Consider the following 26,387-nt stretch of genomic DNA (forward strand, 5'->3'; position numbering starts at 1 on the left):
TGCCAGAACTGATCTACTCGGACAATGCTTTGACTTTTCGACGAGCGGCTAAGGACATCAGAGGTCTATGGGAGCATATAAACAGCGCCGCAGTCAGAGACTTCTGCTCCACCCACAACATCAGGTGGAGGTTCATCGTTGAACGCGCCGCCTGGTGGGGCGGATTTTGGGAAAGGATAGTACGGACGGTAAAGGGTTGCCTTCGAAAGACACTGGGAAAGGCCCGTCTTGGATACGAAGAACTAGAAACCACCCTCCATGAAGTGGAAGCCGCGGTCAAGTCGCGACCACTGACGACCCTAACGTCTGACGTTGACGAGATGGAGCCGCTCACACCGGCTCATTTCCTTATCGGAAGGAGGATGACAGCGCTGCCACCCTTGACATACCGCACATCACCAGCCACGGACGCAAAAGATTTGACCCGCCGACTAGCACACCGACAGCAAATTGTAAATCACTATTGGAAAAGGTGGCTCCGTGAATACTTGCTACAACTGAGGTCCGCGCACTACGGCAGACACAAACTATCTACCAATTTGAACGTAGGAGATGTTGAATCATTCATGAAGATAGGACTCCTAAACTGAACTGGAAGATGGGGAGAATTCTTGAACTTTACCGTGGAAGAGACAACAAAATAAGGTCCTGCAAGTTAGAACTGTCGCACGGCCAACACCTAAAGAGGGCAGTGCAACACATTTATCCTCTCGAAATGAGCTAAGCTCATCCGGGGGGAGGATGTTGACGATCCGAACCGGGAGAGACAAACTCCAGACACACAGGGCAGTGGTTCCGCCGGCAGAGGTCACTTCTTCGCCCCAACACCGTTACTGCGCGGGGTGTTTATGGGCCACGTCTCCGTTTGCGCGCATCTGTGTTGGAGAAAGGTCCGGATCGGGTTTCTTTTGGGGAATTTGGTGTTCTGTGTGTGACTGGCGATAGGGCCAGAGACGATTCTACCTCGCTACCGAGCAGACGCTCGAATTATAGTTCTTTCGTTTTTTCCCATGCATTTATGTATCTGAGTCTACATGGTAGTATTAAATGTTGAGTGTTAGACAGAGTACTGTTTTATTAAGCAGCTACAACTGCATTAAGCATTCCTTCACATTCCTCTACAATCTGCGTAACATGCTAATGGTTCGCTGAATCACTGACTTAACGGCGGAAACTTCTGTTATAGCACAATGTGAGCATCGTGCTTAAAGTATTTTGACATATTAAATGACATGCCATATCTAACACTGACATCACGTCCACTGGATCAATTCTATTTCTCTGCAGAATTCCGGTTATAATGCAGAGAACTCCACACGTGCTCACTCAACACACTGGAACCAAGGTATATCTAAACTGGTAGCGAAAACTAGCGAAAATACCAAATCAGACCCATCGGCAAGGCCATCAGCAAGAGGCGCGAGTGATCCTGGGTGTTGACAGTTGAGGTACGGTTGTAAACAGAAAAACTTTGCAACATGGGCGTCGCTTGTGTGTGTACTAATAGGTTATTCATAATTTCAATGTAGAAAAAAACTTCCTGTTGCCCCGCTCGTGCACATATACGAGATCATCTACCACTCAGTACATTTCCGTATCCTGCTCCTTTGCGGGTGGAACACATTTTCAAGATAGGGCACGTTCAGACCTAACCCTGAGAACGAGGCTTAGATGGAAGTGAGCACAGTCTCGAACAACTGCCGGGGAGGATACCCCCCAGACCCCCCCCGCGCGTGTAATATGTACTGACCTAACCTAACCTCACTAACAAATTTGCAAATTACAGCATAATTCATTACTAGCGTACGTGCGACTTCCGGTTGGCCTCGTTCCCAGGGTCAAGATGGCGGCTTGCCTTATCTTGAATATGTGTGATTTCCCTCTTTTGCGCATGTGCCACAGTTGGGGGTGTTTATCCGTGCGTCTCTGTATCCCTACCGTGTGTCCGTGCATTGTAATATGGAGTTCGTACACTCTTTGGGTCAAACAGGAAGCGACGTTCACATCTCCGTGCTGTAGACCAAGATTAACACGTGCGAACAGGTGAATACAATGCATCCCCTGTTGCTGGGCCCGCAAAAAAAAAAAAAGATTTCGTCATGGGACGAGCGGCCATGATAGTGTGAGTGTTAGCAGGAACCAACTGTGCACCAACGATGTCGTGTTTTGTTGCAATGGACCTATAACGGCCACTCATTGAATAAATGCAAATGTCTAATCACTAGGTGTACGTATAGCTCTGAGTGAGAAATGGGCCTGATGTGAGCCTTCCTAATTTCGGTATGGTCATCACGATGCCTTTCTGTTTGGAGTTGTCGAAATCTGTGATAACCGTATGTATTTGGAATTTTTATGATTCATTAAACCTGATATGCTTTATTTTTCTGTGTTCTCGTCTGGTATTGTTGACTGGGCGCAGAAAAGGGAATACAGAGCAAGCGAAGTGGGCCAATGTAAACGTGCGTGGCTAATTATGCACTAATTATTATTCATACTAGTGACGTCATCTCTGAGGTCATTTATTTACAATCGTAGTAGTCCGCGCAACGGATGGGTGGCGCTGACCGTCTCAATCATGGCGTCATTCTGAAGACACAGGGGCCTATGGGAGTTGCGCTACATCTTTAAATATACCTTGCTGGAACTCTTTTCTATAGTCTCGCAAGGAGTCCCATTGATTATCCCATCGGTTTTAGGTCTAGGGATTGAAACACCACAAGGTGAACGTGTTGCATCTAAACAATCTTCATTGAACAGGTTTCATCGACGGAGGTAGTGTATTTGTTGGGGATTCAGGTATGTTATTGTAACGCAAAAGAGACTGCAGGATATCTATCTAAGATATCATTTATATCATCATGATTCGTCAGGAACCCTCGACGATTGCACCGAAGGATCGACATAGTGCAGCAAAAACGAATGGAAGTGTGCAATACGCGTGTGCTTTATAGACGAGAGTGTGCTGCTCAGAGACAATCTTATTTCTTTCGCGGGCATTATTGGCTGTATCGGAGTTTTTTTTTTCGGGTAACAACCAGTTCCTTAGCTGATATTATCAAGGGGTGAGTCGCTTCCCGATAGATTGCAGTTGGCCTTTCTTTTTGACTGGATGCTCGTGTTTGTGAATGGGCATTGCGAGCTCGCATTTCATCGCACCCCATCGAGCTCACGTCCACGGATGGTTATGACTAGTGATGTCACGAACTTTTTGCGAACCCGCGGTTCGACTGCGAACCTTGTGGTTCGCAAGGTTCGACGAACCTTCGAATTTCTTGTCAGTTTCGCAAAGGCTCGCAAAAGTTCGCAGCTGAATTCAGCTGATTTTTTTTCGTGGGGCCTTGGATGACAGGTAAGCGACGAAAGTCGTCCCCAGACCAGAGCCCACTCGTGCTCTGGATTCGTGGTAAACGTAGTTTGTACATTTACGATTTAACTGCTAACAGTTTTGTGCCGTTGCCCTTGCGTTCTTTGTTTTTCTTACCGACTGTCTGTTTACTCTGCGAAGGTGTATGTAGGAATGTTAGGTGGTACCGTGGTAGGCGCAGGTAAGTTTCTGTTGCTAGAAAAGTACAAATCGAAGGAAAGCTAACTGATTTATTGAACATACCTTACAGGAGGACATATTGTCTGATGTGATTAAGCCTAATTAAGCCTTGAGTGGCGTACGTTAGACTGTTTATGTTTCCGGGCAGATCGCGCCAGCGCATGCGCAGTGAAGTCGAACTTTTGCGAACTTTCGCGAATTTTTCAGAGAAAAGTTCGAAAGTATCGAACTTTTGCGAACTCGAACCTTGCCAGGTTCGTGACATCACTAGTTATGACGAAAGTGGCGTCTGTGAGGAGGACGCCACTGAAGGGGTTGGTGGAACTAGAGGCACTTCAGCAGCAGAAGCTGGCGTTTGAAGAAGGGGTGAGAGTTCTGTGCTTCCTGTTATGCTGTCTGTCTGTACAAAGAGTGATCACCTGCGCAGTTGACGCAGTGATGTGGCCCTCCCTAAGCAGCACACAATATTGGGCCCATATTGGCTGGTCAACGGCGATACGGGTCCAACACGGGACCCGTTTCGCCAAGATTTTCCCAACAGTGGCTCAAATTGGGTTTGGTCAAACTGTTTGAGCCATTATTGGGAAAATCCTGGCAATATGGGCCCCATATTGCCAGTGTAAACCCCATATTCGCTGAAAATGCAGCAAATGGTATGTTCAGGCGTTGCAAAAATGCCCAAGCAGAACGACAAGATTGGACGTTGATGCGTGTGAAATGCTCAATTGAATACGTCGTTACATCCAAAAACTTCCCGCACATCATGGACATTGTTCGAAACAGTAAACATACGTGGCAATCCCATTGTAACATTCACTAGAATTCGACAACTTTCCACTTTCTGGAAGCTGGCGCTATCTTGCTTCGCGATGCCAATGCCAATCGGTCGAACCGACTGAGAGTAAACATGGCCGTTTCACCGAAATCACGCGTCGTACAACTACTGCGCATGCGCGACAGTCGGATCCGACGCTTCGTACGGGCTAAAATGTCGCTGGTTCCTCTAATGATAACGGAATTGCGGCTAGGTCAAGTAAAAAAACACAATGTTTGGTAGAAAGGGATGGCTCTTCTGTAAAGTTAGGTGCTTACAAGTTACTGCAAGCAGTGTGAGTAGCAGAGGCGTATGTCCGTCACCGTTACGAAAGTGTTTTGCTCCTTCGTACTCCCTGAGTGTGTTGGAACTTTTTGGTTCATAGACTATTGTGATACCAACGAAGGCTCCTGAGGGACAGCTGGCAGTTTCGTGGGATTGCCTGCACTAGGTTAATCCTGCTCTTCGTTTTTAGGGCGAGAGCAGTACTATTTTTGAAATGTGCTGTGGGCAAGCTTTAGCTTGTTCCATCCTACAGTTGATAATACGATTGCATGTGTCCTTCAGCAAGACGGGCGTCGCGCCTGTTCTTCGCTTTGGGGCGATGCAGTGTTATAATTGTATACAACGTGGGGATCAATGAGACTTGCAGAGATGAAAAAGCAAAGAGCAGAGAGAAGTAATATCAGTGGTGGATATTAAACCGGATAATGTTTTATTATTACACGGACTCCCCGTTGGCATTATCACAGAAATATTGGCAACATTGACGAACAATGGGCCTGCCAATATGGGCAGCCCATATTGGTACAATATGGAGCCCGGTTGCACTCCCGATATTGGTCCAATTTTAGCAGCCCTTATTGGACCAATATTGGCGTTGTTAGCAGAAAATATGGATCCAATATTGGAGTGCTGCTTGGGTCCACACTCTTTGAAATCATGATCCTGCTTGGTGCATAGAGCACAGCATGCAGATCCTCTACAAGCATCGGATGGGTGGACAAAGCCATAGCACTTAAAACACCTGAGGGAGTTTGGCAAATAGGGGCGTAGATCGGTAGATATATAGCCTACTTTCAGTTTATCTGGAAAAGTGGGGCTATTGAAAGTGAGAACGGTGCCTCTATTGGTGAGGATCATTACTTTTGCATATTTTAATTTTTCAAGACATCGATGACTCAATTAACTTTTAGGTTCTCCAAAATTTCCTCAACAGAGATTTCGACGATTTCTGAAAGAGCTGTTACCACGCAAACGATGGAGGGAGGCAGGGGTGTTTGTACTCATTAGTTCTATGGTTTCGAGGATGTGGTCGCTGTCACTCCCTCATGTACATTTGATGAATATGTCCCTGAATGATGTTTGTTAATTTCTGTAATGTCTAATGATATGACACTGCCTTCTGGAGAAAGAACGAAGACATCCTTCTAGAGGTGTGTGACCACTGCACAGTATCAGTTATTCCTGTGAAAGAGATTGTTATTCATGGCTGTTGGGACAGCCGGTCCCGACACGTTTATTGTGTCTGATCAAAGCATAAGAAGTTTTACCCATTTCAGGTTTACGTAATGAGTCTTCCGATTGGTCACCCACACTTCATAGTCACACAGGGAGAAGCTGCCAGAGACCCCCCCCCCGACTGAAAAACACCATAATTATTCTGGTGCTTTGTGGTATTCCTAAACTCTTGTGGTGTTGGTAATGTGCATATCAAAACTGTCTGGTGCGATACCAGACGATTCTGGTGATGTCACGTTCTCATGATGTGCACACTTACTGACAAGCTATTTTTGATGTCCACATCAGAGTGGCCTGCTCTGACACCAGAATGCTTCTGGTGCGCTCTTGTACGCTTGGTGTGTGAACTAGAGTGACACAGTATTTTAATCTAACCCTTAGCGCCGCAATACCAAACTCACGTGAAGGTCGACGTGGCGTGTCAGACGCCGCACATTAGTGGACTAACCAGATAACGTCACACCTGCTCTCTTTACAAGTGCGATGTTGTCTGGTGAGTGCGCTAAATGTGGCATGATCGAGCTCACCAACACGTGATGTCGAGTTTCATGCGATTTCTTAGCCGAACCTGAACTCGCGCCGTATCAGAAGATTGCCATCGGGAGTTTCAGGACCCAAAATGCCAAGCTATGCCAGATATACAGGCCACAAGGCTGATGGTCCTATTGAAAGAAACAGACTGACCAACCCAACCGCCCATCACTCCATGAAAAAAAAACCACCGCCACCGTTTAAGGCTTCTCCCCTTCACCTCACAACCTCTCGGCATGGTCGGATAACACCTTTAGGAGTAGGGGGCTAGGGTCCGCGCGGGCGCCACTCAGCAACAATCAGCGAGCACTGATGGCCTGCTGACCAGGGCTAAAGTAACACGTATATCTCATTACACAGTCTATGCCCCTTTTATACCACGTGTAAGGCACAGATCACCGATGGAAAGGCTCCTATGCTTCTATACTTCTGTGTTATGTGTATAGGTTCAGTATTTTATGAACCTTGACTTACAGGACGTCTTGTACCACATAACTTTTTATAGAGACAGCATCATCACAGTTAAACAGAGTTAGTTAATAAGTACACACGCCAATATAGCAGCATCTTAATTAGAATGGTGAGTGACTGATGGCAGCACGTTATATGTACGACATCAACAAATTTAGGCAACATCTCTCGGAAGATAGCCTCACCAGTGAAGGCGGCGCCACAATTGGCGAAGCCGCGGTATACCATATCACTATCCGTTACCCAAACTATGCTATAGGTACCCTTCCTTGAGATAATGGCCCAATCAATCAAATGCTTTATTGATCGCAGGCCAATACTACTACTACGAGCGGTAGTGCTGCCTGGAACGTCTTTGGTAGAAACTTTCCCACATATTTTTACGTGTGGCGTAATGTGCACACACTTTTTCACTGCGGTTCACACCCATGCTTGGTGACTGTGCCAACATATTTGACGTGAAACAGCCTTTGAATCAGACCGACACAGGATAAAAGTTTATCAAAATGAACACGTCTATATAGTCTCGTCTTTGTAAGTCCGGAATTCCGTGACACCGGAGATGCAAGACTGGTGTCGTTCAATTGGATATATAGTCAACTCGGTCACACGACCGTGAGATGACGTCGCAGTAGTACCCGTCTCTTTGTTTATTGCTTGTGGAGATCAATAGCCTTAAGTGAGAATGAACTTTGGACAATAGGGACAAGTGGACCTTAGACGATATTTCTTTGCAAAATACTTAAAACAAGTGTGCAAAAAGTTAAACAATTCAAGTTATCAGCCGCAGCCCGAAGAGCGAGCCTCAAATAGAGATGCTGCACGTCATTCGAAAGCTAAGCCCCTGGGCTCTACATCGCATTGAAATGTGCAGCGCCGAGGAAGCGAGACCGTGTCGGGTGCGTCTCAAAGTTGAGGGGATGTGCGCGGAAAACGCCGCAGCATCCATCTGTGTGGATGGACACCTGTATATTGACATTCACTTTCGCTTTCACGTTATTTCACGTTAAACCGACAGCCGTGCACCCTGACACCGTCCCCACTGAATTTATACCCTCTTCTTCCCAATGCGGAGTTGTGTTGGAATGTAAATTAGAAAAGTATTATCAACTTCCTGCTGGGAGTCATTGTTGCAACGTAAATGTTTAAAATTTATCTCTGAACAGAGGGTTGTGAGGGATACAAGGTTTACAATGTACCAAAATATTTTTTTGTACTACAATCGACATTTATTTAGCGGTCTCCAGGCTTTTCTTTTTTTTTCTTTTCTGGGCTGCGAAAACTGTAACGCAACATAACACAATTGTGTTCAGAAACTGTTGATGTAAATGTATACAAGTTTCTCTTTTTATTTGACACAGGTATTTCATAAGAAAGCTGTGAGAGCAGCGCTGATGTCATCTTTGGCAGGTGTGTTATTCCGCCAGGTTTACCGCGTGCAGCACAGTGTATGCAACTACTGCACGAGTAATTGATAACAATACGTTAATTGACTTGTTTATTAGATACTTACATATTTTTCTCACAGGCAGTCTTCACAGATTCCAAATCTGCACTTCAAGCAATTGAAAATTCGGGCATACGAGGCCCATCCACACCCTAGTCACAGATGTGTTAATGGCTTACCACACTATATACGCAGCAGGCCACAGGCTAGTTCTCCAGTGGGTTCCAGCCCATTGTGGTGTCGTGGGGAACGAGCAGGCCGACAGCGCCGCAGAAGCAGCACTCTCGTATCGCAAACAGACCAGTATTGTTCTGCTGAGAGGAGACCGCCGTTCAATTCTCCGACGCCTAGTGACACCCCTGGCTTCCCGCCAATGGACAACCGACATTATTCCCCCCTCTATGTTGAGCAGAGTTGATCCAACGCTCGCCTTCCGCATGCCACGAAACACCTCTCGTCAAGATGCTGCATTAATCCACCGAATGCGCCTCGATGTGGCCTTTACAGCTCAGTGGCGTTACCGCTTGAGACAAGTTGACTCTTTCACCTGCTGCCACTGTGGTGTGCTTGAGGATCTGGAGCGTATTCTTCTTCATTGCTCCCACTACCAACCTTCCCGAACCACACTCTCCGAGTCTCTTCGTCAGCTGGACTCTCGCCCCTTCTCCTATCGAAATTGCTTGGTCCCTGGCCTAATCCAGCCCAGCAACGCTCTGTGCTCAAAGCTCTTCTGACATTTCTGGACACCATCGGACTTCGATCGTTATTGTGAAGGGGCTCGTTATTTTATTCCCCACATTCCCACCGGCAATGAGGTAGAGTATCGCCTGTGGCGATGAACCTCCCCACTCTCCAAAGCCAAAATAAAGTTGTTGTTGTTGTTGTACATATTTTTCGCGAAATGTGGCATAGCATTATCCGAGTCAATCATTATTCAACTCCATCGCCCTTATTGAACACCCTGAGAGATGAACGTACCTTGAAGTATTAGTTGTTAAATTTTGAAGTGCTAAACAGCCCAAAGCAGAATAGCGGAGAAACAGCGACAGGTAATCCGCGTGAGATAGCCACGTATTTTAAATGATTGGAGTAGCGTTAATTTACTACAGTCCAGCAACGGTAGCGACGGCGCGACTTGTCTAGAATGCACAAGATGAGGAAACTCGAAATGCATACACAACCAAGCGGTAAAAAGTTGGAGGAAGAAGACAAACATGTCAATGTCAATCCTCCCGCATAGATGTCTATGGTTTTTCTAGATTTGTGGTGGGAGCTACGCTTGCGTTAGGTTATGTTAGATAATTGGAAGACTCGCGCAGATTCCAACGCTGTCAAAAAAAAAAAGCAAAGAATACCTGTTTACCGACAGCACACTTTGTCATACAATGAACATCGCTATCATCCTACTCCTACGAAAAGTACCGTGCCGTTGTAGGCATCGTATCTCAGGCAGTCTTGCGTTGCTCACAGAGGGCCGCGTGCCGAACGGAGATACCAGACATATATCGCATTCCATAAGGTTGTCTGTGTCGTCAGCATTTCCTGCTTATAAGTGGACATGTAGAAGGGATATAAGAGGGTAAATGTAAATGGACGTAAGCCATTTGAAATTGAAGTATTCGAAGGTTTTTTAATAGTAAGGATAATTGAAGGTAATTCGAAGTAATTAAAGCAAGAAAGTTGAGTTTAAAGGTTATGAATGTAAGGTACATCTAATTAAGAGAAGGATTAAATGAAATTAAAGATTACCGAAAGTAACCGTGTGTGGCCAGAGCTAATTAAATGTAATAAAAGGTAATTACTGTCAATTAAAGGGAAATTGAGACAAATTAAAGCAAATAAATGTAATTAAAAGGAATTAAATGAAATTCAAGATTACCTCACGTAACCTAAGGGTACCTTCGGTAATTAAAGGGTAATTGAAAGTTTCGTACCGGATGTCATGTATAGACCGGAGACGGCGAACAGGAAGTCAGGTTTAGACCAGAAGTCGGTACCCGGAAGTCAAGTATGGACCGGAAAAGGGGCTTAATGCTAACGCATTTTTCTCGCATTTACCACTGAATCGCCACTGAGTTTTTTGTGGGCAGAACTTTCAGACGAATGTTGCCACAGTTTCCCCCTGAAGTCAGACCAGGAGGCACACCAAACCCCATTCTTTCCGGCTGTCCTCTCTTCATCTCTCCACATATGTATGTCGCTCACTCGTAACGCTAACACGCAATCGCGAAGAAAAACACACAAGGAGCTTCGGACATCGTACGCGCTCGATGTAAAAGCAAGCAGGAAGCTTGCATGCTGCTCATCGGCATGAACAACAACGTGATACCCGCCACTACAAAGGAATCAGGGGCTGGGCTCATCATAGTTTCAGAACGGATATCACAAAGCCCCTCCGATCTGCTAAAGGGCCAGTTTTAGAACATTGGATGAACTCTAACAAAAAGATACGCGCGAGAAGTAACATCGCAGAACGCATGCCGGTGGAGGAAGGGTACACGTGCTAGTGAGGGAGGCAGGTGTTCTGAAAGATGGCGTCTGTGCGTTCTCAGTCGAGGGATTTCAGGATTACGTGTGCCGTCCTTTTAGAACGGTGTGTGATTTTCTATCACCAGAGCATTAAGGGAACTGCATCGGGTTCTGGGAAACCGTGCTAGAAAATACACGAGTCCTCCACGAAATTATGTGCTTGCTATGAAATAGATTTTTATTTCCGCGAGTAGCGTAGCTGATGGAAGGAAGTGTTGAAGTCAAGTGTGAAGGGCCAAAAATTAACCCAGTTTAAACGGTAATTTTCATTTACGGAGATTATTACATTGCTCGGACATATGGTTTACTGAGATATGTCGGGTGTTGAAAAAAGGGGAGCTCCAAATGACTGTGTTTATATCTCAGAGGGCGTGAACACAGATACGAGCATTTACATGTTGTTCAATGATGTGTCCAGACCCCCCAACCTAACACCCCAGAAAGGACTCGAAGGCACCCCCTTCCTAAAATTTTGTGAGGTTCCCCAATATCTCTTCAAAGAACATTAAAATACATGGAGCAGTGACGTCACACCCCCTGCGGGGCCCAATACACCCCCATGCACAAAATTGTGGGTAAACCACTGATGGTATTTCTTTAGTTTATTTATCTATTGGTTTTACGTGCCCGCCAACAGCGTGAGACCCCATATAGATGTGCACAAAAAAGAAGGTTACTTACAAGAAGGAACTTACAAGAAGATAAAATATTGCGAAGAGGATAAAAATGAAATAATATCAGCAAAAATCTCCACACTAGTATTTCGAATTTTGATCTACGGAGATTATTCTGTTGCTCACAGATATGCTTTACTGATATATGCCGGTTTTTGAAAAAAAGGGGAGGTCCAAATGACTGTGTTTATAGCTTAGAGGGCGTGAACACAGATACGATCGTTTACATGTTTTTCAATGATGTGTCCAGACCCCCAAATCCCCTAACGCCAAAAAACAAACCCATAAAACCATAAAAGTCTGGAAGACACCCCTCTTGCTAAAATTTTGTGAGGTTACCCAATATCTCCTCAAAGAACATAAAAATACATGGAGCAGTGACGTCACACCCCTTGCGGGGCCCAATACACCCCCATGCACAAAATTCTGGGTAAACCACTTCACTTCTCCAGAAATGACTCCAGGCACTGTACTAAAGCCAGCGTGCTATTGATCCAAAAGGTGTTTCGTGTCATATCAACGGACACATCCGCGAGAAGATAAATGCAGGAGCTTGCTGGTTGATATGTGGCGTAGTATTGCCAAGTGATCTGTCTGTTGCTGTGGTGAAAGGCATGGTGTCCATGGCAGTGTCCATGGCTGACCTCACAAGGAAACGTGTCAATACTTGCCTTATAGCGTCTAAGGAAAGCGCACAGCCGGTACCGTGATTCGAACCTCGGTCAGATTCCAGTTGCGACGTGTAAAAGTTTTCGTCTTTTCCACGGAGCTAGGGGAACTGGAGATGTCAGTGAGACACGAAAACGAAAAGAAAGAAGGAAAGAAAGAACATGACAAGTATTTGTGCTAGTCTCACAGTGAATAACTCTTGTAATTTCCTTGTAATTTCCTCTGTAATTCTTGTAATATTTTTTTTTAAATCCTATGTTATATGACTGCTCTACTGCAACAAGAGAGACGGGTCAATATGCTTGTTACCTGTTAGGATTTCATTTTGTGTCGGAACGTTTTTTGTTAGGAAACCTGTTTAAATGACCAAGTGCGTGTTTAATACGCACATGTTGGCCGATGTCGCTGTCTTCACTACAACCGTTATTGTGGGCGTTACTGTTTAGAAAAATGCTGTTAACCGAATTGAGGCTCTGACGTTGGAAACAGTGAAAGATCAATGGACATAACACAAAACAAGCTGTGCAAGATGGGGCTGATTTTGGTAGCAAGCACAATCAAAAGAGTGTATTTAGCGGATAAGTTTGAACGCTATGTTTCTAAGTGTGAATGAATCCGCGATAAAATATAATATCCGCATTTTGGAATCTTCATGATGAGCCAAGATGGTGACATTTGGTTGCGCTTCCGTTTCCCAACATCGACTGCATTACCCGCAGTTATGGGCTACCATATGGATAAACGCCTGGTATGCCACTACTGTCCCTTGCGTATGCTGCCCACTAACGAATAAGATAAAAAAAAGAATAACAGCCCAATGAGCGCACACGAAGAACATGCATTGTTCAGATGTGTCCTGTTTGCTCCCAGCCTCGTTTTTGTCTTTTTCTTTTCTTTTTCTGCGGGTAACGCACAAGCTCATGGGGGTGGGCAACGTCACGACTGCCGCTATTGGGGAAAGTGCGTCCTGGGCCGACTTCGAAGGGAACTCTGCCGACATATATATCACAGCGTCTGAGGGACAACCCACGAAAAACCGGGACGGCACAACTGACACCGGGATTCGAACCCCAGTACCTCCCTGCCTGACGCCACATGACCACCATACCCAAAGTTGACCAATCGCCGCCGACAAAAACGGCACTGGCGTAGTGAGTACGTAGGTACGTGCACAGTCCTTATTTTGGTTCACTTGCATAGCAAACGTTTGTCAATTCATATATCAAGGTTCGTTCGCTTCTCGGCTGTTCCATAAGGACGATGGATTTCAGTAATGGATGTTTCCCAGAAAACATGCAATGACTTCGTTGATTAATGAATTTAACATGTTTCGTGCAGTACTTGCACACACTGCCCTACGAGTATCCGCCTGACCGCATAAGTCGCTGCGAAGATGACATCAGTGCTGCTCTCACCGCTTTTTAATAATATGTGTATCGAATAAAAAGCACCTTGTACATATTACACAATTCTACTGTTGCGAGGAAATCAAAAATACTATGCAGAAAGTTCTAGAAAATACACCATTTGGTTGCTACTATCATAAGTGTGGAGCCGTTGATTTTCTGCGTTTTCTCTCATGTGCCTTATTGGGTTTTATACTGACGCATTCAGTTTGTGCAGCATGAGCTGACCCAGCAGAGAAGCGTCATCTTCTGTTTGGCCTTCTCGTGTCGCTTCTTCAAACACAAGCTGCACCGCTGATGAGGCCCTGCCGATAAGCGTGGCGTGTCGAAGGAGTAATCTCAGTCACAAATTTCATGCTACGCCCTCAATTCCCTGCTCTAAGGATCACCTTGAATATGAAAATAATTATGCGATAATGCTGGTCACACTACCACCTTTGTTGTGATCAACATCACTAATTAACGAAATATTAAAATGTATTAGAAAATGCATCAATCCTTCAAACGACCACGGAAGACAGCACAGGCTATAACTAGTTAGAACACACTCCTCCTGAGATATGGTGACCTTTGCCACCGACGTCATAATAGCTACTGTTCCCCAAACACATGTAGGATGCATTATGCGCCAGCGCTCTTCCTGTGCTTATACTCACACATCGAGCTCGATCCTGCACATTGGTATCTCATTTCACTCTGTACCTTGACAACATAATTTTGAAGAAGTTGTTCGCCACAGCCTTTTGGTTTTAATTGGTCTGGAACACAATTCTTCTTGTAGTCCAACATACTGCAAAAGATAGCAGACAAATATCTGTTACATGACCCCGGACCTTCTCGTGGCTAATAAATTCTACTATTACTATTCACACTAATTATAACCCAGCTCCGGATTGTAAGACAGACAACACGTGACATTGAAGCACAACCCTGCAGGGAATACAAGACGTGATCACATTGAATTCTTTCCGCAATTTTATTTACATTCAATGAGAAATCAAACTTCCAATTCGTTCAACGTGTACAGGACGACTATCTATCATTGACTGAATTGGACGTTTGCAGTGAAGCTGCCTTCGCGAAACCGGGTTCCACCGCGTTGTGTTGCGAAGACCGCTACCACGGAATAAGGAACCGAATGAATGAATTGGTTTAATGGGTGCCAATGAGAAAGGCTGATTTGCAATTGATTTAATGAGATCCAGCATTTCATGTATCGCAGACTTCGCCAATACAAGGAATGAGAAGTCAGTTGGAAGAATTGTTCTAATGGGTATCAATGAGAAACTCCTTTCAAATTGATTGAACGAGATCAAACATGCTGCTTGGCATATTGGTAATACAATAAGTGAGACGCCAGTTGTTGAAGGAATGGGCGTAATAGTGACCGACGGTACATGCTCATTCTAAAATTGAGTAATGGTATGATTAGCAAGAACGCTGTACGTCCGTGCAGAAAATGAACTAATTCGAGGAAGTGGTCTTATTCGGACAAATGAAATTCCAGAATACGCATTGTATCGAAAAATATGGCACTTAAGGAAATGAAAATTGAATGGAAATGTGAAATTAAAATTTATTCCTAACAAATCAAATAGCCGTTGCCCAATGTCGCGGAGGCTGGCCGCTGGTGCAAAGGCAAAGGAGGGCGCGTTGTAACACGTTTTCAATGCCGCACCACATAGTGATTCGTCCGCCTTGAAAATTGTTGAAAATTTTTGTGAATATTTCTTCAAAAGTACATGTGCCTTGGTAACTTCGCATTACTGCTCTTAGTTATTGTTTTTGCATTCCGTGCGACATTCAACAGCGCTTAAGAGTAAGCGTTTCTCCAAATCTCCCCCCCCCCCCTTGCCGACGTATTCATCAGTCTCTTACCAAACGTCGAAGCGTGAGGATGTACAATTGGAACTTTTTCTACGTTGTTACCGATGCTTTTAGCATTGCTCGTAGGCGAATATGAGGCTTGAGAGAACACAGCCAGATGTGCGGGAAGATCGCTATGAACGGCGCTGTGTGCAACGGTATGTAATGTGTTTTGTGCATATTTCATACTGACATGCCCTGTAAACGCGCAGTTGTTTGTTGAATATCCCATTCAAGTAGTTCGTTATATTTAAAATAAAGAAATACATATAGGATGCATGTATGAGCGTGTGCGATTCCTGCGATGGAAATAAAATGGATGCTGAAAGAGTGCTGATGCGAGCGACTCGGGTTGGATGAAACGTAGACATGGTGTTGAAGGAAGACAGGACGCTACGCAGACAACCGGTTCTTGCTTCGTGCTTCGCGCGCTGCATATTGCGAGCTAATGCACACACTTCCGTCTATACCCGTTGTGTGCCTCTTATGGTCGCAGAGTTGCATTGTTGCAAATGCAACCGTGCGACCTGCCAGTTTTGCAAGTTTTTTAAGTCTGGAATCGTTTTGGAAGACGCGAGGAGACATTGCACCCAGGATTGTATTGTCCAACCACCTGTAACTGAGCAACTTTAGAAATTGCATTAATAAAAAAATGAAAAATTTAATACAAAGGGAACGCATGCCATAACAGATTCCGCGCATAATGCGCGGCCACCTCAAAAAGCCGCATCTCATGGTGCCTCCCTAACTCCAGCGCTATTCATGGCGCTGCGATCGAGAAAAGCGACTATTCATCCACCCATCCACAAGGCATGCGGATACTAGCGGATTCTTTCCTCTCCGCAGACGCAACCGTAATGTATCAGCTGGACCCGGCAGCTAGGGCGCTTGGTGAAATGACGCGGAGTATTCGCGTTAATGTTTCTCCAAACCAAACCCCACAGCGCGTTGTCCTCTCTAGCAGTACACTCTTAGAAATAGGTCTTCTATCGTGCCGTCATGAGCTGCCGTGTCTTCTAGATTCACGCTCGAGGCCGAAGTTTTAGACGACAGATGACCACGTGACCCGAGAGAAAAGAAAATACAAAAAAAAAGTATTGCTTTTTTTGGCGCGTACGCCGTGTAGAAGACACGTTTATCACGTGACCAGGAATCGGACGTCGTGAAGTCTATTTCGTGTTGTCTAAATTTTTGCCGTGGTTTCTATGCGCTCAGAGTGACCACCTGAGCGGCGTCGAGGAATCACGTGAACTATGCGACGGGGCCAGACATGCTGGTGGCGCGGCACTGCTCACACCTCTTCTTCGATGCCTTGCCGCCAGCGTTTCCTCGCTTTGCTGATTCTGGGATTCTTTTACAGGTAAGACACCTCCGTTTAATGAATTTTATTGCGATAACTATGCTAGCAGCACTGCTACCGTAGTGGCTACCTGTTACTTCCCCACGCTTCTAACGACCATTTGAAAGGTGCAGGCGCAAATGGAAGTGTCATGGCGGTCGTGACAGAATGTTAACGAAAGTTATGTGGTGATGCTTGAGAAGTTGAGTAGTGAAGGTATTCGAGAGACGCTAATGTGTTATCAGCTGTATTCGGTTTGTAGCTCTGTTAGAATTGCCTCTAAACCTGGACTTCACGAGCGCTAACGTTTGTGTATGGCGCAGGATGTTTTTGTCTTTCGGGGGCTCGTTTCGACCGTGGTTTGAGTAACCATTCTCTGTCTCAGCTGGCCGCAGTGGGTATGGACGTCACCAACGAAGACTTCACTGGTGTTCAACGTGCCGCCTGGAGGAAATGTGTGTGCGATTCATACCGAAGACTGACAGATATTAGCCGGTACACGGCACAAGTGTTACCCGGAACATGCGGCCAATGCTAACACTCACCTGTCGACCATGACCGCATTCAGTAAGATACCTCTTTGATCTCTCCTCCTACATACTTGGTACTGCTGTGGTACCAATGTACCATTTTTCTCTCCTCGCTGCCTCACCTATCATCGTTTTATTATAAGCTATAGTTCGTACCCTTTCACTGTTGTCGATAGTGACTTTTATCACACTTAATGTTGTTCCTATCCACTTTGTAATGCGTCTTTGTCGTCGTTTACTTTGTCACAGTTACGCCTTGAAGCAGAATTCCGATTCGAGGCCTGGATGGGAAGCATGGAGGAAACGCTGCACAACGGGTGACAACTGCCATATCAAGATCAGAGGGGAAGCAGGAGCACGCGGGAAGAGGGAAACGACCGGGAAAGGAGGAAACTGTGAAGCATAAAACAGACGCCACTTTTGTGGCTTCTACGAGGGAAACCACGTGATGCGACGTTATTCCCCGCGCTTTCGCGTGGTCTCTACGTAGAAACGCCAAAATTACCGTTGTCCGGGTGTCTGTATTAGACACGATAGAAGATCGATTTCTAAGAGTGTACTCCTAATTCCTTGGATTGCTGCCAGTGGCGTATGAGGAACCGCAGGCAGGTTAAAGTATCATTATCGACAGGTGTCTGAACCTAAAACAACAAAGTCTTTGCCATGCACCGAGGGGGAGGGGGGGTGTCAAGCATTCTGCTGAGTTCTGCTCCTACATTTGGCCCATATAAGCAAATCATTCAGCAAAGTTTAAAATTGTTCACGCATTTTCTTATTTATCATAATGCCGCTGTAAAATCGCCGGACGCACGTGACGAAGAGCTTACCAGCACAGTCGTTTGTCGTTGCCGGACATCAGGCCTCTAGAAATGATGCCGTGTTCCTGTTCGTATTTCCTCAAGCACACATCTTCCGCATCCGATATTGCGTTTTGAGTGCACTCCAAGCCTGAAAACGAACAGTATGATATATTTGGGTACTCATAGTACAAAGCATGAGTCCGCCTTTGATAACTTGCCTAGGGAATATCCCCTGAATATCCCCTGTTCCCAGCTTGACTTGTTCCACATAGATATATCAGTGGTAAAAACAGGTGGCGGATCAAACCGCTTATAGTTTACTGCCCTCGTTAATTGCCTGCAGCCTTATCCACAGCGCCACCGAAACGTTAACAACGAGAAAAATAACGCAATAAGATGACGTTGCATCACGTTGCGTGCACCAGTCGGCGTCCTGCTGGGGGTTAGAGTTAGGCGGACGGCGCTGGTTTTTGGGGCGGCTTCTCCACGGCTGTGACACATTGCGACATCGCTTGCGTTGTCAAAGGCAGGATGAACGTACCGTTGACATCGTGCAACTCTCACCGAACTTGCAAGTCGGGGCATCCGTGCACAATTGGCATTCGCAGGGCGGTCATGAAAGCGCCGGTAAGTATACCCTTCGAGCATGTTTACGAAATATTAACCATGCTGCCAGCACAAACAGCTCTCGCGGTCGCCTCAGAGGAAGGAAACGAAGCTCTGTACATCTACACCGGTAAATCACCTTTCAGTGATTGTGTTGTTACGTTATGTTGCACTCGCGTTTAGTTTTCCTCCCTGTCAAACTTTTCCTTCTTTCATACTTAACTGGTGACACTCCGTCCTGCAACCACACAGGACAACGACAGAGAACCGCCAACCAGCAATACCGCCAGCCCCTCTCAGACAGGTACAAGCGCCGTTTATAGGACCATTTTTTAACGCGCTAATCGCTCGTGTGCAGGTTTTGAAGCATTTTTTTTCTGTGGTAGACAAAAGATCTATGTATGTATTGGCAAAACATAATTGAAATACAAAGGGGTCTTTTCGGGAAACGGGCGCGCAAAATTTCGTGTTTCTTCTTTAATTATGTCTAAACGTTTGTCTGTTTCAGCGGATACGTGTAGGAGACACACGCATGGTAGATAAAATATAATATGAATGATAAAATGAAAGAGCATTAAAATATGAAAATAGGATGCATACTAAAAGAACGCAAGAATTTCTTCTAAAACTGGGGAGATATCGCTTCCAAAAACGGCAAAAAGTGAAACACCCGAATTCAAGGTCGGATTTTCTCGATTTTTTTGCATAAAAGCTATTAGGTAGAAACCGTTCGATTACTGTTGATCATCATGTATGATGAACTTCTAAATATATAAAAAAATCTGGAGGTCAATGGGACCTGCCTGCATGACCTGACGTGAAATCGGCCTGGGGGAACACTCATCTGAATATTTCGGGGAACGAAATTCGAACGAAATTTCGAATCATTCGTAGCAGCAGGCGTTCATGTTTGACCGCTTCAAACAACGACCTTATCAGATCGTATCTATGCGACATAATTCAGGTCTCAATAACAAATTAGAAACAGAGGCATATTAACACGATAAAAATGACGGCGCTTGTATGTAGAAGATTGTGGACATGTGAATGAAAGAGTGTCACCAATTATTCGAGTAACTGCAGAAATCCTTGAATGTCTGCGCTGGTTTTTTTCACAAACCTGGGCCAGAGAGACTTATGCAAAACATAGATGCCTCTTATTGGGATCTCGAATAATGTGGAATTCACCTGCGAGCTTTCATTTTACTGCAGGATATTTTGGCGATTTAACGGATGTGTCCTTAATATCTTGCCATTCTAACTGTATGGTAGCGTTGATAACTATGCTCTTATTCAATTCTGTTGTTTATGAGGTACTGTGCGATATTATGTACACTGCAGCCCACTAGAGTGAGAATGGATGGGCATCATACCCACATTGGTTTTACCATGGTAATCCTTGTCCCTCAACTTCAATTGAACAAGTCCTTGTATGTTCAAGTGACTCATCCACTACAGTGTCCCACCGGTTCATCAGTAATTTGTGTTCCTGGTAGAGTACTGTTACGTGCTGTAAAAATACTTTGTCGAATCGGCAAGGGAACAGCATGTTTAGGTAGATTTTTCAGCTTAATGTGTGTTGCTGTTGTATCTAATTTGCCATCTGGGGAATGCATTTCGATTCAAGCATATCAAATGGAACACTGTTATTCTGCATTGCACATGTTTCCACCAAGATCACCTGCAAGAACCGCACGGGCATGTTGTGAAAATGCAACAACCTGCCTGCTCAGAAATACACCAGCAGGCCTCATACGTGCCAAAAGTATTGGTGCTGTACATGATCTTTGTGTGCCTTGGGTCAATAAAGATATACCGAATTTGCTTTCCACACAGGTGAGTGAAGTGTGGTGATTGGAGGCATAGCGTATGCTGACTGAAGCCAATAGAGGGCTCAGCGCATAACACTGGGGACGTACAGGAGACGCGGCGCATAGAGCACGTGACGTATAACGTGGAAGATTATATAAGCCGTGGCGGTTAACCCCTGTGGCGGATATATCCGGTCATGAAGTAAGAGTTATAAATCTACAAAATAACGGCGCTTATTTATCCGCCATCGTGTTTAGCGGCGCGGCGCAGAAGCTGCTTAACACAGTTTTTTTTTTTTCGCTGTTCTCACGTCTAATAATATTTATGCACGTGCAAAAGAGGAATATGAACTAAAATAAAGTGAAACTTAACTGAGTTAATCCTTTGTGGAGGAATGCAAGACAGCACAATTGGTCCCAGTCATCATACGAATTTGTCCTCTATTTTTAAACATCCGGAAACGATAACACAATTTATAACATAAATTGCTTATAGTATAATATTATTTATAAATAATAATTGCCCAGTTTTGTGGTGTAAAATGAGAACTGAAACCACGCCACTCTCGTGCGCAAAACCTGCGACGGGTGTTCACACGTCAGAGGGCCACGTGTTTTTTTATATGCTGATTGAACTACAGGCTGATCTGTTGACCTAATATGCCGCTTTCAGGCCCAGATAAGGAGAACAGCTCCCATGGCATTGTGGGTACTATGTGACTGGGAGGTGAACCGGGTAGGAATCCGAATGCCGCCTGTCCTGTCTGGGTGTTTTCGGCGCGTTTTCCTCAGTCGCTTTAAGACATATGTCGTCACAGTTCCCTGTGAAGTCCGCAAAGGGCGCTCGATCCTTATAGTGATGTTTCTCGCCTGAATGTGACTACGATAAGCATCCCATACCTACCACTACCACCACCAGATAAGGTGAACGTCATGTCTCTTCGCTCGAGAAGTGCGTAGTTCCGGTGTCTGCTGATTACGTATTAATATGTGGCGATTTCAACCTCAAAGTAGTGCTTGTTTCAGCTTTTTTGATAAGACAAGGGTCAATAAATAATGATTGCCGTTGATTCTGCTGTCTCGCATTTTCTCGGAAACAGTCAATACCATACCATAGTGACTTCTAGGTAATTCGGTCCTCCAGTAATTACAAGTACTTTTCCGCTGAGTGTCTGTCTGGCTGCAAAAATGGCATTGCTGCTCCCAGTTTGTTTTGTTTTATCTTAGAGCACCCTGTGTATTGTTTTAGTTATTTATCTATTATTGGTATAGTTCTAGATGAAAATGCGGGTAACAGGTCTTCCAGCGCACGCATTGCGCGGACGGCCTCAACCATGCCTTTGCCAGTCGTCTATTATGCTCGAACATGATGGAAAATAATTGTGACGTAACGCTCTGAGTTATTATTATTATTATTAGTTTCAAGGGTGTGGTCATTGGCATCGACATATAGATCTTGATAATGCCTGAGGCACAGAGCCTCGTTTTTCGTTTTTTTTTTTCGTTGTTGGGATTATGCCTGTGTCCTTTACCTCCCCTGCTTTTCACTATTGTATTCAATTGAAAGGATTGCAGCTCTTCTTGATTTTAGGTTTCTTTACTTATGATGACTTATCTGATACTTTATGATGAAACATCTTTTCTTTTTCTGCATATCCCTGTGTACTAGTGGTACACCTAACTCCGCGCAGCTGCGATCTTTTACCATAGAATTGAAAATGGAACATAACAGAGGGGGAAAAGTTTGAGGGAGACAAACCGAGACACCGATAATACATTCTTTTTTTCTTTCTCATTTTTATTTCGTGCTTGTACACTAATCGCTTTTCGATTTTCGTTTTCATTTGTGACATTCTGGTATATATGTCTTTGCGGCCCTCTTCGATTTCAGCTACTGTCACAAGTTCATTGAATTGAAAAAAAATCGTGCAATTCTCTTCCAGTCACTCAGAAATGTACGGCTGTATCATTGCACTTTCAACGTTTTGCGAATCACGTGGCACTATATGACGTGACAGGCAACAAAGTGAACGGCACAACTGGTTCTAGTTAAATAAGCGAGTAGAAAGTTATCTTTTGCCTTGATTATGTGCACCTGTATGCAGCTTGATTATGTACAGGGCGGTAATTCATTGCTTAGACTTTTGTAACAAGAAAAAGAAAAAAATGAGAGCAACAGCGATGATATCTTGCACACATGGTACTTTTTGGGCAAAACGCGAGTTGTCTTACGTATCTTCAAACAAACACTTACTTTGAAACAGAAATCGGTAAAACAACAACTTTATTTTAGGATGATAAATGGGGAGTATCATCGCGAGGGGCGATACTCTACCCCATTAATGGTCATGATATACGGAATGAAGAAATCGCAAAAGTATGCTATGGAAATGAGTCGAAACAAAATCCTCAAACCTCTTGAGCACAAAAAGAGCGACGCTCTTTCCATGTCAAAGAACCACGTGGTTTCGAGCGATGAAGCTCATCGCAGTACGGGCTGTTCAGATAGATCGGCCCCGTTTCTGGACCATATAAGCTACAGACAGCCAAGGCGTTGTCGTTTCGGCGCTCGAGAACTGCGTATACTTCTAATTTCGACTCATTTGCACAGAAGACACTTGCGATTTATTTCTCGAGTCTGCTCGTCTTCGGATTTTAGAAAACGGGTTAGGATTTAAATAACGACTGGCTCAAAATCTGCTATTTTAACAAATAAACAAATAATTTTAGGGAATTAGTCGTGCAATGTTGTGTCGTAAACGATGACAGTTATCTTATGTGTAACTTGTATATTTTATGTTGGGTTATTTCAGGAATTTAAATAACCCACCATCGACAGATACGCCTGGTCGTCCAGCGTTGCAGCACGAAAATACCGGAAAAGTATTTGCGGTACTTTTATTTCGTAGAGGTAAGGTCTCGAATTTCTGTGCAGTCATTTCTGCTTTGCAGAATATGGTCAAGGCGTTTTTGTCATGGTCGGAGTGGTGCAGTTGTATACATTGTCTGCTTATCCGGAACGCTGTCTCGTTCTTTTTTTTCTCATGTTCTCATGTGTTTACTGAGGCCTTTTGAGTGGAATAATAGTCCAACATTCTGGGTGTTACGAGAGGTTCATTCACGAGTTGTATTTAGGTACTAATTGAGACAACTATTTCATAAACTGTTGAATCTTACGTAAAGAGTGAAGCCAATGTTGCTCTGAATTCGCCGCAAAGTACCTACCTGTCGTTGCTACCAGCAGTGAGTGTCATGTTGTTGAACATGGTGGTATGAATGGCCTTAGGCTGGTCACACCACCAGCTTTATTAGGATAAATATTACAGAATAAAGGAATTAAAAGTAGACTTCAAATTTTTCGACTATTATTGGGAAGATAATGGCCGCAGGGGCCGGAGCGCTTGTGAAATATGACCACTTTATCGCTAGATTTAGAAACAATTGTTGACAAAAGCCATGTAAGATGATTTATGCCCCTGGCATTCTTTTTTATTTGATACTCACAGACTGGCTTCGATGTTCCACAGTCGGCGTTGATGTCCTTAAAGAAATGCTCAAGAAGAAACGTCTCGTCGCATCTTTGTCTTTCGAGTATTTCCGGAACACAAGTCCTGCTGTATTCGATCATACTGGAAGAGATAAGACGCAAGCAAGGATCTCCTAAATTAAAGAGACATTCCGACGCCATCCCGTAACATCCCTTGATTGAGCCACGCAGAATAAGCAGCACAGTGAACTGCGCAGGAGAAATGGAAGAGTTTTTCCCCTCACTCGAAGCGGCAAGCCACCTCAAACGAAAGTCGAGATGATTCGGAATCAGTCATGTTCCGTGAGAAATAGCGTGTCGCCCTTACTGGCCAAGTTTTTTTGACGAAATCATACACCCCCCTCCCCACCCCCCTGTTCATACAGCGGACCTACATCAATAGCCGCGTTTATATAAACTCCACAGAGCGGCTCTAGTTGACTGCCGAGTCTAGGTGAACTGGACCCGACACATGCTTACATGAAGTCACTCAAATGGGAGCCGGTCACAGTGAATGCGTTTTCCAGTTTCTCTTTCTGGACCTGGCCTGGTGCTGGCCTGCACTGACCGTATGGCTGTCTCGGACGCAGCGATAGGATGGATTCGGTCGCACAGTTCGCTCGATCAGAATTCGGCCGAGCGCATTTACATGCACTTCGGTGATCGCGTCGAGCGAGTCAACCCAGCCCCGCTGTCGAGTTGACGCTACTCGACTCTGCGTGGCTTCAGCTCGACTCAACGTCGTTTACATGAGCGAATTGAACTCGACACCTCGATCCGCTTATATGAAGTTGCCACTAATCTGTATGCTGCCAATATTGAGGAGAAGCAAGCACAAGGAGCTGCAAGGAGGAAGAGCAAGAAGGAGGGGAACAGTCTATGAGCTTTTTTCTATATGCTGTTGCTGTCACAACAAATGTCATTCCCGGGATAATGCCTCAGTCAAGCTGCCATCCGTTGCTTTTTGGCATATCCCCTCAAACTATGTATGTGTTCCATATTCGCAATAAAGAAAGAAAGAAAGCTCAGCCTGCAGAATCATACATCTTGGCCTTTCTGCAAATTGGCATGCAATCACCGAGTACGTTAGCACACTCGCTAGTCAGCAAGTACGAACCCTTGGCAGAGCGACACCGCAAGTTCAGATGTCTTGAGCATATCAAGGAATAGTATACGTTGCACAGACCACAGGCTCACTCTCCCCCTTCTACTGAGTTCCCGTTCTCACTCACCTGTTTGCACATTTGTGTTTCGTGAAAAGTGTGTCAGCACGCGCACAGATATGGAATATCCGCTCACGAAATGGAAAACATTTCGTGAGATGTGACGGCGTGCAAGTCTTCTTTTCTTCTTTAGAAGATATAAGCTAGAGAGTTCAGTGCATCGTATGCTATCGTTTTTACGTATCAAAGGGATATCGTTAGTGGTTCTGCGCCAGCGCAAAAAATGGAGAGCTTCGCGCACTGAGAAGAACCAACACGCTGCCCGTTACGTCCTCAAAGCAGACAGCATACGTCAACTGTCTAATTAACTGTCTAGCTAACTGTCATCCCTACTTCCACAAGTAGCGGCGACGCAAAAAAAAAACGAATAAGGAAAGGGAGCAAAGGGAACATTCATAGGAGAATCGTCGTCAGCTGTACTCTGACCCGAATTTTCATTCACTGAAGCAGTGCAGAGTGCTACGGAATACCTGTGTGGGTTCACAAACCAGTTTCCAGGTGTGTGCCAATGAAACAACGACAGCGATCCTGATCAGTTTCTATTGGCATGTCTCGGGTACACGCATCAAAAACCAGCAAACGCTGCATAGACAGCGCGAGCTCACTTCCGCACTCGCCATAGTACAAGAATGGACACCCGCCAACACACAACTTCGTCTAAACACGATTTAATTAGCAATTAGAGTTAAATGAGACCCCCCCACATTAATCAGCACCCTCCGGGGAGTCATAAATGCGTTTCATTAATTGCGGAGCATCTAACTCGTGCCCAGACCAGCTGTGTGTCGGAGGCAACCTGTGTCCGTAAAAAAAAATAGATAGAAATAGAGTGGAGATAAACAATTTATTCGAAAATCAACGATGCCGCGGCGAAGAAACCGCTCCGGAACACCCGAGTGACCAGCGACCACCATGTTGCTTGTTGACAGGCGGTAGTTGCAGGGATCGACGACAGGTGGCCACCTAGTTGCAAGGCATCACACCAGAGGGCGCCACCATCATAGCTCTATGCGAGAAAGACAGAGAACAAGATACTAGCGGCAGGTAAAATTGCAACACTGCTCAACAAGTCTAGGCATG

General features: G+C 44.9%; 1 protein-coding gene across 1 annotated transcript in view; it reads right to left on the bottom strand.

Moving 5' to 3' along the window:
- The window catches only part of LOC135373937 (uncharacterized), a 205,062-nt gene that overhangs the window by 94,267 nt on the left and 84,408 nt on the right, over positions 1-26,387 (bottom strand). Inside the window, exons 9-11 of the mRNA XM_064606979.1 lie at positions 24,063-24,187; positions 18,169-18,289; positions 14,263-14,396 (exon numbers count right to left, since the gene is read on the bottom strand). Of these exons, the coding sequence (XP_064463049.1) occupies positions 14,263-14,396; positions 18,169-18,289; positions 24,063-24,187 (380 nt within the window). The remainder of the gene's footprint in view (positions 1-14,262; positions 14,397-18,168; positions 18,290-24,062; positions 24,188-26,387) is intronic.

The sequence above is a fragment of the Ornithodoros turicata genome, unplaced genomic scaffold (assembly GCF_037126465.1).
Source record: "Ornithodoros turicata isolate Travis unplaced genomic scaffold, ASM3712646v1 Chromosome36, whole genome shotgun sequence".
Classification (NCBI taxonomy): Eukaryota; Metazoa; Arthropoda; class Arachnida; order Ixodida; family Argasidae; genus Ornithodoros; species Ornithodoros turicata.